Source organism: Artemia franciscana, chromosome 13 (assembly GCF_032884065.1).
Source record: "Artemia franciscana chromosome 13, ASM3288406v1, whole genome shotgun sequence".
Lineage (NCBI taxonomy): Eukaryota > Metazoa > Arthropoda > Branchiopoda > Anostraca > Artemiidae > Artemia > Artemia franciscana.
Window position 1 is genome coordinate 6151693 of NC_088875.1, and position 12210 is coordinate 6163902.

The following is a 12210-nucleotide window of genomic DNA, read 5'->3' on the forward strand; positions in this document are numbered from 1 at the left end:
TGATCCACTTCTAGCTCTCCCTTAAGCTAAAATTAAGCAGAAATAATGTCAAGTAATCTTCCGCGGATAGAACTACCACAAATTACTATCAATATATAAATCAAACTGGAAACGAGCAGAAATTACAATTGGCCGAGTCAAAAATCTAAACCAGCAAAAATTTGCATGATCAAGGGCTGATAAACCTTAATCTTCCCTGCCTTCTAAAGACTAAAAAATTATTTGAAGTTTACTGAAAACAAAATTTATTTTAAATGTTTTCACTTTTTTACTTAAAATAAATAAAAATTATTATAGCTTTTAGGAATAAATATAAGTATATATTAAGTAAACTAGCAACCCCCAGTCATTTTTCGTTTTTTCTGTAAATTGCATATCATTGTCAAAAATTATTTTTAACTTTCAAGCAGACAAGCTAAAAAGCGAAGATCTATAAAGCAATTTACAATAATTAATTTTCACAATTTTACACCAAGAGATTGTGGATTAAGGGCACTAATAAACCACATCCTATTTCCGTCAGCCCTGAGCATGAATTTAAGAGTGATTGAAAATGCAATAAAGAGTGATTGAACTGCCTCTCCTAATTCCTGTACGTTTTAAGGTTCGACTTTGGGAACGCAGCCTCTTTAACTTTTTAAGAAAACGAAGTATTTTTCATATTATTGAAAGTAAGAAGTTCAGCTAAAATCTGAAACGTCCCGAAATCATTTTATAGACGAGAAAATGCCGTCTTAATGCCTCACTCTTTATGCAAAATATTACCTTTTTATCCCATATCCTTGACAACGGAGACTCAAAAACAAAAGGCTTAGAATTGGAATGAAAAGTTTTAAGAAGGGCTGTTGAATCTTAACGTAAAGAGTGAGACACTAAGGAGGGGACTGCCCTCTATATATAAAATATTTCGTTATGTTTAACTTCATTTTCAATCAAAGATTAGGGGCATCTTTTTTTTTTGATAATTTAGTTAATAATTATACTTACTCCTAACTTCATTTGGCTTAAATTAAGGCACTATGTCATAAGTAAATATTAAGGCATTATAATGATCACAATGATCACAAGACTAGAAAATAATAATAAGTCACAAGACTTAGAAAATAATAATAAGTCACAAGATCATAAGTCACAAGACTTAATGATCACAAGACTAGAAAATAATAATAAGTCACAAGACTTAGAAAATAATAATAAGTCACAAGATCATAAGTCACAAGACTTAATGATCACAAGACTAGAAAATAATAATAAGTCACAAGACTTAGAAAATAATAATAAGTCACAAGATCATAAGTCACAAGACTTAATGATCACAAGACTAGAAAATAATAATAAGTCACAAGACTTAGAAAATAATAATAAGTCACAAGATCATAAGTCACAAGACTTAATGATCACAAGACTAGAAAATAATAATAAGTCACAAGACTTAGAAAATAATAATACGTCACAAGATCATAAGTCACAAGACTTAATGATCACAAGACTAGAACAACAGTTTCTCTGTATTAATAATAGATCTAGAAAAACAAAACAAACTCCAATCCTTAGTCAAATTTGCTAGACAATAAGCACATTTGCTTATTGGATTAAAGATATCCAATTATCCTTAATAGAATCCCAGGATTAAGGATATCCAGCTATCCGAGGATTAAGGATATCCAATTATCCTTAATTAGATAATCTGTAGAGCGTAAAATTTTTCTATGCTTAAGATTAGTCTTAGCAGCTAAGTTCAATCATATAATAATAATATAGTAAATATAGTAAAATATAGTATAAATAGTAAATCTATGATTTCGTGAGTAACCATATATCTTAGTAAACAAGCAGGGTTGCGGTACAGTCCAAAATGAATCTAATAGTTCTGGAAAACTTAAGAAGTTGGAGCACAAATAATTTTTAGCTATGGCTTTGTCAAAACTCTGTTTTTGCCTGTATAATATTTGACCTGTTAGAGAGATTGGTTTAAGAATTAGAGATTCAGGATTGGTTTCAGAGATTATTATAAAAATCCCATGGCTAACATAACTAACTGTTTTTAAAAGTTATTAGAGAATAGTTTCCCATTATTAAAGTTTCATAGTTAATAAAACACACAGCGTAATTACAAATCAAAACAAAAATATAAACCCCTCGTTCCAACTAATAATTAAGAAAACACCATTCTTATTTTTAAATAGAGGCTTGTTATATTCACGGTACTCGCGTTCATCCAGCCCCTCTAATTATGGTAGCCAAGATATATGCATTAGTTTCACTTTTTACTGTGAACGAATTTCGGCCAGATTTTTCTATGTAATGAATTCCTCTAAAAGATGGCTAGGACGATAACTAAACTAAGGCTATCTTTTAGTATTCGATAAGGTAAATTCTTCAGCAGCAGAGTCTATTGATGTTGTCTAGGGAGTAAATTTGATCTCGATTTACAAATACAAAAATCTGACACATATAAAATACTATAATACTATAAAAATACTATAAAATACTATTTTTCCCACCGAGTTCCGTCTCGATCCCTCCACTCTAAGCGGAGATTTAAGCGCAAGATTTTAGGTTTTCTCCTCCAACTCCCCCCAATGTCACCAGATGTGGTCGGGATCTAAAATAAAAGCTGTGAGACACGATATCCTTCTAAATATCAAATTTCACTAAGATCCGATAACCCATTCGTAAGCTAAGAATACTTCACTTTTTCTAATTTTTTCGAATTAACCGTCCCCTCTACTCCCCTTCAGATGGTTCAATCGATAAAATGACTAATTCTAATTTAATCTGCTCTGGTCCCTGATACGCCTGACAAATTTCATCGTCATAGCTTATCTGGATGAGCACAAACTAGCAAAACCGGAACAGACAGGCCGACAGAATTTGCGATCGTTTTTTTTTACTTGGTAAATACCAAGCGCCCTAAAAACTTACTAAATCCATACCAGCCGTTGGAATATCTGTTATGATTATAATGATATACTGTTCTTACCGTTTCATAGTTAATTAAACGTAGAGTATTTATGACGTCCATTGGATCACCCATTACCATTATGATAGCTCTATAGTCACTCAAACTTACTGTTTCTATACCAGCCATGAGAAGATCCATTGCCATTATAGTTGCTTCCTTAATGCTTACACCACGATCCAGCATTGATTCGAGAATTGTCTGACCCGCTTCCTCTGATTTATGCTTCAGTTTTTCAAAAGCCTTGTTTATATGTTTCAATGAAATCCTGAAACGGATATGAAATATCTACACATCTGTGATGGATCTTTCCAACGTAAATAAACTGAAAATTAACATTTGTACCTAAAAAGAATATACAAGAAAAAAAAATTCGCCTCACACCTCTACCCTTGGTCAGAAATATAGTCTCCAAAAGAAATATTAGAAATTCCTCCAATACACCACACATTTGGTAATATATAGAACTTTACACAAGGCATATTGGCTGTCATATTTTAGGATCCTGTCTGGAATAAAAAGATAAAACATTTTTTTTCCGAATTATTATACTATTATTAAATAGGTGCTATACGTATTTAAAAAATAGCATTATTTTCTTTTAAATATGTAAAAAAGTTTCAAGGTTATAAAGATGTAGTTCTTAAGTGATTTCTTCTATGTTACCCTTTGTACTTTAATTTCACTCTCAGTATTTCTCTTGCTTATATTTTATGTGATTTTTAGTCCAGCCTCTTGGATCAATGTTATGTTTTACATTGTTTTGTAATTATATGAATTAAATGGAATTGCTACTACTACTACTGTTGTTACTACTGAAGCTAAGGGTATTAATATGAATGTTTCAGGAAATGTTAAGGGGAACAAAGTAAAAACACACGCGCTAATATTGGTTGTCAAAAGAACATATGATCAATTTTCTGAAAACTACTTAAACTAACGACGGAGAAATTAAATTGAAACATTTAGGGCCTGTTAAGAAGATATTGATAAAATCAAATGGGGGTATATGCCTACTGCTACTAATACTGCTGCTAATACTACTAAAGGGTAGTGCTAGCACACAATAAGCATTGGGATGACGCCCCTTTCAAATTCAAAGATCGGAACTTAACTTACAATTACCGAAAATAAAATGTAAAAAAAATTCTTCAACTGAAAGTAAGGAGCAACATTAAAACTTAGACGAACATAAATTATTACTTATATTAGGGGGGAGTCACTCCTTCTCAACGACTCGCTCTTCATGCTAAAGCATTTTTAAAACTTAAAAAAGCTTCTTGTTGTTCTAATTAAGCAAATACAGTGTTCCAGAAGTAGTTCTTAAAGAATTGGAACAAAATTCCAATTTGAGCGTAAAGAGCGAGAAACTGGGGAGCAGCAATCCCCCTTTTATACGTCACAATTTTTGTTCGTCTTAAACTTAATGTTGCTCCTTAATTTTAGTTTAATAAACTTGTTCTTTTAATTTAACTTCTAATCGTTTTTAAATAATGCAAGGAAACCTGACTTCACCTTCATGGAAAAATCCCTCCTTCCCACGGGTTTTTTCTCAAGACAATTTAATCTTGGTAAAACTCCCCCGGGAAAGTATCCTTAACATCTTTTCGGGTAAAATTGAGTCGGCAAAGAGAAAGCAATACATCAGAAGAATTTCCTGCAGCAATTTGGGTAAATTTCTCCGGTGTAAAATTTCTCCTGAAAAATTCCCCCATGGCACGCTTCCCATGGCAAATTATCCCCGCAAACAATCCAACCAGCAAAAATTCACCCCCACCTCATCCAAAAATATATCCACGCTTCACAATAACAAATAATATGCGTAAAAAGTGGGAAAATGTTGTAACTTAAAGACCTTTCCACGGGGTTGTGGGGGGAGGGTTATATTATCTTCAAAGTCATAGTTATTCTGTCTTTTACTTTCCTGAAAAAAATGGCTGTCTAAAGAATTTGATTGAACGATTTTGAGAAAAAAAAAACGTGGAAGGGAGTCTAGTTTTTCCTTCAATTTCTCGCACACTTAAAGGGGAACGGGAACTTTTAATATCCATTTGAATATTACCACTCCCAATATTATGGGACTGCTGGGTCAGTACAATTACCCTTGGGACAACTAAACCAAAAAAACAAAGAACCGATAAACACACATCTGTGATCTTTCTTCAGGTAAAATACACAAAATTCATAGTTTTGTAGATAACAGCTTGAAACCTCTACATAAGGGTTTTCTGATACCCCAAATCTGATGCTGTGATTTCCACTAAGGTTCTATGACCTCTAATAGTGTTCTCCTCTTTTTTAAATATGGTAGTTTTTTTCAGGCTTGTAACCTTTTATAGGTAAGACTAAACTTATATAATTTAATAATCTTAAATATTTGAAATCTGCAAAAAAAAATCCAATTCTTAGAGTTTCAGTTACTATTGAGCCGGGTCGGTCCTCATTTAAGAGTTCGTTACCACGAACAGTTGGATAAAATAGATACGAAAAAATTCATGTTTAATAGCTTTAATGAATTCAAAATAATTCAGACTCTAATAAAGGAATTTTATCTTAAGCTGCCCTGTTAGTCCACATTCATTTGTTCTTTTTAGTAATCTTGGTTATTCCACTGATTAAGATGGTTGGTTAAAAAGATAATCAGCATTTTATGACATTGAAAGTACAAAACCTTAGCGGTATATTTCCCATTTATCTTTTTCATCAGAATCATTGCGTGCTTAATAATTTTAATAGATAAATAAAAATACAGTACCTAGGAAACAAGGTTGAAAGCTGTGCCAGAGAACTCTTTTAATTAATTTTTAGGTTTATGGATCTCTAAATACTGAAAAAAAATAGTAGTAACAGTAATAGCGGCAACAACAGTAGTAACAGTAGCAGAAGAAGTAGTATTATTAGTTGTAATAATAGTAAAAGTGAGAGTACTACTAGTATTAGCATTAGTAGCAGTAGTACTATTCATAACATTAGTAACAGTTTAATTGATAGTAAAAGCACGTACATAATGCCTTTTCAGTTCAACATTCCCCAGAGCACACCAGTAAGTATTAATTTGACACTAAGTCATTCTTAAGCTATTGCTGGTTTACCCTCTTGGTATCTTTCACGCACATAATGTGTTTCTCTCTTAACTCAATCCTGCCTGACAATCTCACTTTAACATACTAATTCTTACTAGTAGTTGGAGTAATAGTAACGGTTTCGATTTCGTATGGACATATAGTAATTAATAATTTATTTGTTACCCGCTTGTTTTGACAATTTAAGCGGAGTTAAAACATAACATTAAGGAAAGAAAAACAAAATAACACAAACAATACAATTAATACAGTCTAATCAAAGGGTGGTAAGGACCCAAGCGTTGACAGACCTCAGCACCTAATCTAGAATAGAATTTTGCCTGTATATTGCCTTTTAGTCAGTTGAAATCCCTTTCATTCTAGTCTGGATGTTTCGAACTGATTTTCTCAAGCGTCCCTAAGATACTGCAGATGTCCCCCTTTCACAACCTGTATGCACATAGCTTGTTTTGATTTAGTTTAATTTTCTTGGCATTCCCTGAAATCTCCGCCTTGATACACATAGCCTTAGTAGTAGCCACAGAAAAAGTCGCAGTTATTTCAATAGTTGTGGTAGCAGCATTAGTAACAGTAGCAGTAGTTATTCAATTAATCTTTATTTGATTAATAATCCCCCTCCTAGTTAACTGTAAGGTCCAACTTAATACCCTAAACTGTTCCATACACTACTTTAAAAACCTGTATTTCCCAATAACAAATATTATATGTAAACAATGGGCAAATTACATAATGTGAAGGGTATTTTTGTTACATTTGTAGCTATTGAATCTCCCAAGTATGTCAAGCCAAATGACTTACTTTAAAATTACGCTACCTCTAACTTCAAACAGAAATAGCTCTGTTGTTTGCAACAAAATATGCAAAAAGAACAAATAATACTCTTCCTTGACCGAATGGTAAACATTTGAATCTGAGAAAAGTTTGTTTTGGTGTTTTCTAGTATTTGGTTAAAGACTAAACCTATTTTTGTAAAGAATATAACCTTTTTTTTTAACAAATGCTGTAACGAAAATGAAAACTAAATTTCTTTGATTGACTGGAATACATGGTATTTTCGCATAACCTACAATTTCTTTGCAAAAAGTTTAGTTAAAAGTGAGAAGCTCTGTTAAAAGCTATTTTTTTTACAATTCCATTTAGATCCATTTTTTTTAATCAAATCCGTAATGAGGATTTTGTTTTCCTGAGTGAAGAAAAAAAGAAACAAAAAAAAAAGAAAAAAACAAACTGAAAAAAACAAACATTTTGTTTTCCTGAGTGAGTGGCACATCTTTGAATAAAAGTGAGGAACTTTTCATATTTTCAATATTTTTCATATTTTTTTACTTTGTTTCAAAACTTGGATTTATATTGAACAGTTCTAAGTAAGATTTACTTTTGTGAACTTTGTATGCACATATTTAAATTTTTTGGTGGTAAAGTCTATAAAGACAACGAAAATAACGATTTTCTTATTCAATAATATACATGTAAGCCAGTAATTTTTTTTCAGTGTTCTTTTATTACTTTTCAAAACTTTGGAGCTTAAAGGAAAAGGTTCTATTTAGAGCGATTTTTGTCTCCTTTATATTTACGGAAGCCTTTACGGAAATCTCTTACGAAAATCTTACGGAATTTCTTGTGAAAAACAAACTAAACTGTGCTTTTCAAGTAGAATAGTTTCATAACTTGGTTTCAACAATCTTAGTTTACATCGAAACTTCTACTGAACCTATTTCAATTAAATTTTCATAGTGTTATGCGATTATTTTGCAACACAACCTACAAGAAAAATAAAAACATCGCTTCCATAATTAGAGTAAATTTTTACCACAGTAACTTTATTTTAATATTTTTCGTTATTTGTGCTTTGAATTTTCGTCTATAGTTTCATTGCCTAAATTCTTTTTTTTGTAATCTTTTTTTTTAATCGTTTGAATGAGAGTATTTCTTTTGCACAATTTTATTGTATAAATTGGAATCAATTAAGAGGGATTTTTGCACAACTTTTCATAAAAATAATTCATTTGTTGGCGAAAAAACTTTATAGATACTAAAAAATGCTTCCCGAATTTAATGGTTCATATTTCAGCGCAGTTTTGGCGAACTTGTCGTGGAAATGACCCATTTCTTGTCGAAAATAAAGTAAAAACTATAATTTTCAAGTCAAATAGTTTCATAATTTGATTTCAACAATCTTATTTTACAGTATAACTTCTATTGAACCTACTTTAATTAAATTTCCATGGTGTCACACAATTATTCTGCAATACAATCTTTAAGAAAAATAGAAACATCGCTCCCTTAATTTAAGAGTAAATTCTTATCAGAGTAACAGTACTTTTTATGTCTTTCGTTATTTTTGCGTATAATTTTTGTCTATGATTTCATTCCCTAAATTAATTTTTTCTGCAACCTTTTTTCAATCACTTGAATAAGAGTATTTCTTTCATACAATTTTAGTATCAAAAGTTGGAATCAGTCAAGAGCGATTTTGCAAACTTTTCATAAGAATCGTTCATTTGTTGGCGAAAAAAACTATATTGCCACAAAAAAAAATACTCGCAAATTCAATGGCTAACATTTCAGTGTAATTTTGGTGAGCTTGTAATGGAAATGACCCATTTCCCGTGGAAAAGAAAGTAAAAACACTACTTTTTAAGTCAAGTAGCTTCATAATTTCGTTTCAACAATCTTAGTTTACAGTAAAACTTCTATTGAATATGTTTCAACGAAATTTCCATGGTGTCATGCTATTATTTTGTAAAACAATCTAAAATAAAAATAAAATCACCGCTCCCATAATCTAAGAGCAAATTTTTATCAGAGCAACGGTATTTTTATTTTTTATAATACTTTGCCTATAAATTCATTGCCTATATAGGCCAGTGTATTCTCCTGGTGAGCCCTTATGTTGGGTGTTGCCTCTGAATTATTTGTCTATATTATTTTTTCTATTGTTCGGTAAATGACGACTTATACTTATTGACGACATGACTGCCTGTCCATGGATTATTCTTTATGGTTGATTGTGTGTGGCTATGCTGTTTGACCTATGTGATTGTATGGATGAGTAGGGTTAAGGCCTCATTCAAGTGCTGGTCTATATTAATCACTAATTTAGGAAAACAGTCTTCCTTTTCTCCTTCTGTTTTTTTTTTTTTTTTTTTTTTTTTTTTTTTTTTTTTTTTTTTTTTTGTGTTTGTGCTGTAGCATTGGTGATTTCTCTTTTCATGATATATATATATATATATATATATATATATATATATATATATATATATATATATATATATATATATATATATATATATATATATATATATCAATGTGTGGCAGAGAGTGCTCTAAAATTGTCGAAGTTCAGCCCAGAAAAGATAATTGGCGAGTTGTTACAGCTAGCAAGGCTGATGCAGAAACTCTTGTCGGGGTCTTTCAGAACGGTGATAAATCTCTTTCTGCAACAATCAGGAGCCCCTCTCACCTCGGTATTGCTCGATCTGTTCCCAGCAATATAAATGACGATGAACTTTGCGCACTGACTCCTAAATGTGTCAGTTCAAGACAGATTGGCAACACCTGCTCGTTTCGATTGAAATTTGAAACCAAAGTTGATCTTATGAATGCTGTAAAAAATCCCCCAGTCATAGATTAGGAGAGGATCAAAGTGGCTGAGTATTTCTCCCTCCCGGTAAGATGTTTCAAGTGTCAAGCTTACGGACATATATCCAGTAGCTGCAAAAATGAAGCTATTTGCGCAGTCTGCGGTGACCATGGTCATTCAAGCTCCAAAATATCTCCTTGTCAAAGGACCAAGAAGTGTGCATTGTGCAAATCACAGGATCATCCCTGTTACAGCTTCAAATGTCCAGTCGCCCAAGGACTTTTACGTAAAGTTAAGTCAGTATAATGGCTCGAGCCTTAAGTCTCTTATCATGGAATATCAATGGCAAAGTGGTTGACAAAGGCCTAGTCCTCTCTGAACTTTTAAGTACAAATGAAATAATTTTTCTGCAAGAACATTTTTTGTCTCATGAAAGTAAAAATTTACTCAGCATTTCACAGAATTCTTATCTCTTATTTCACCCAGCGAAAATGAATAAGAGCCATGGCCGACCTTCAGGCGGATTAGCTATTATTTCCCAATTTCCCGTCAATCTCCTTGAGTCGAATGACCACTTCATTGCTGCCGAATTTTCGGACCTAATCTGTATAAACGTTTACCTGCCAACTAATTACTGCTCTTCGCAATCAGAGAATAAATTCATAAATGCTTGCAAAAAGCTAGCGAGTTTTGTGAAGGGAGTTTCAAAGCGTCCAAATGCTCGAGTTTTGATTGCAGGAGACTTTAATTGTGACTTAACAGACAGTTCATCGCCAAGAACCCAACTCCTTCTGAATTCCCTCCCCCATTCCTACTCAGTTGCTGACAAAACAGAAACTTTCACGTTTATTGGTGTCCTGTCAGCGACTTCTAACCTTGATCATTTTATTGCATCTTTCCCCTGTGAAACTGTCGAGGTAATTTGTGATGGCTTTTATTCAGATCACCTTCCAATAAAGTTGAAAATAAATGCTTCATTTCATGCCCCTAAACAGCCGGATAAAAAGTGGTTTTATATAAAAGACTGGAAAGAAGTTAACCGCGAGATGTTCGTTTTGAATGTGACAGAATATTAAATAAAATAAAGGTGCCCTTTCATTTGTTGTGCACGCGCTCTGGCCTTAGTGAAAAAGAAATAGCCATCGGACTTACCACCTATCTAGCTGAAATTAACCATGCATTAAAGTGTGCTGAAGCTTCAGCTGTCCCGTGCAAGCGTATTAGGAAAGGCTCTCAAGCTCAGGGCTGGTCAAAAAACCCTACCCTTATTTCTGCGTGCGAGTCTTCTAAAATTTGGCTGAATATTTGGAGGGATTGCGGCAGGCCTAAGTCTGGGACTATAAATGGTCTGCGGCTACGTTCTAAGCGTTTTTTTGCTAAAGTGTTAAGAAAACATAAGGTTGATCTTATTCAGAAAAACGCTCATAAAATTGCAGAGAACCCTTCGAAGCTCTGGAAAAAATTTGAACGCCCTTGTGAACACATTAATGCAAATAATATTCCTGAGCCTGAGTGGATAAATTATTATTAGCATGAGTTTTCTTCTCCCGATCCTGCTCTTAAGTCAAAATTTGAAAAAAAATTAAGTGCTTGTCTGAAGACTCGTTTTATTGTCAAAAACTAAAGAAAAGAAATTCCGCGGGAGTTGATGGAATTACTGCCAGACATTTTTATTATGCAAGTGCTCTTCTTTTTAATCATTTATCTCTACTTTTTCAAATGTCTATTGAAAACGGAGTTGTTCCTTATCAATTTACAGTTGGTCAAATAGCCCCTATCCCGAAAAAAGGCAAAAAGGATTTTACTTCGTGTGATTCGTTCCGACCTATAACAGTTTCTTGTACTATTTTAAATTGTTTGAGTCAGTTATTTTGGAGAAAATTGTTTCTAAATGTTATGTCCCACCCCATCAGTTTGGTTACCTAAAAGGTATTAGCCAGGAGCATGCCCTTTTTGCTTCAATGAATGTTCTTGCTGATGCAGAAAGAAGTAGATCCCATATTATCCTTTGTGCTTTAGATGTTGCTCGTGCTTTTGACTCTTGCATTTTTTCCCAAGTTTTATTTGAAGCGTATAAAAAAGGGGTAAATTTTTGTATAGTGAAGTGCCTTCTGTATATGTACCATCACCTTAAGGCGAAGTTAAAGGGGGAATCTTCCCTTTTTGATATTTTGAAAGGAGTCCGTCAAGGTGGCCTTACCTCACCTTCTTTATTTAATAACTCTGTTTTAAATGCCCAAAAGTCTGTTAATTTTAGTTGTATTTACTGTGGATTTAACTTGTCTTTAATAACTTTTGCAGATGACGTTTTGAATCTAAGGCGTACTTTTAGTGGATGTGAAAACGCGTTTAATCAGCTTTATAATGAATATAAAAATATTGGGCTTTCTTTCAATGTTGATAAAACTGCTGTTGTAGCTTTCAATTTTAAAGAGACAAATGACCCTACTTTTTTATCTTTAGCTAATGCTCAAGTCCCCCTTTCTCAAAAATTAGTTTACCTTGGAATGCCTATTGGGAAAAATATGAAAGAAACTGTGAATTTATCCCTCGAAAATATGAAGAAAAGACTGACAACTGCT

The 12210-nt window shown here is 32.7% G+C and overlaps 1 protein-coding gene across 1 annotated transcript in view; it reads right to left on the minus strand.

Moving 5' to 3' along the window:
* LOC136034442 (probable cytochrome P450 301a1, mitochondrial) overlaps window positions 1–12210 on the minus strand; it is an 84676-nt gene that overhangs the window by 37744 nt on the left and 34722 nt on the right. The window contains exon 5 of the mRNA XM_065715622.1: window positions 3074–3230. Coding sequence (XP_065571694.1) covers window positions 3074–3230 — 157 coding nt within the window. The remainder of the gene's footprint in view (window positions 1–3073; window positions 3231–12210) is intronic.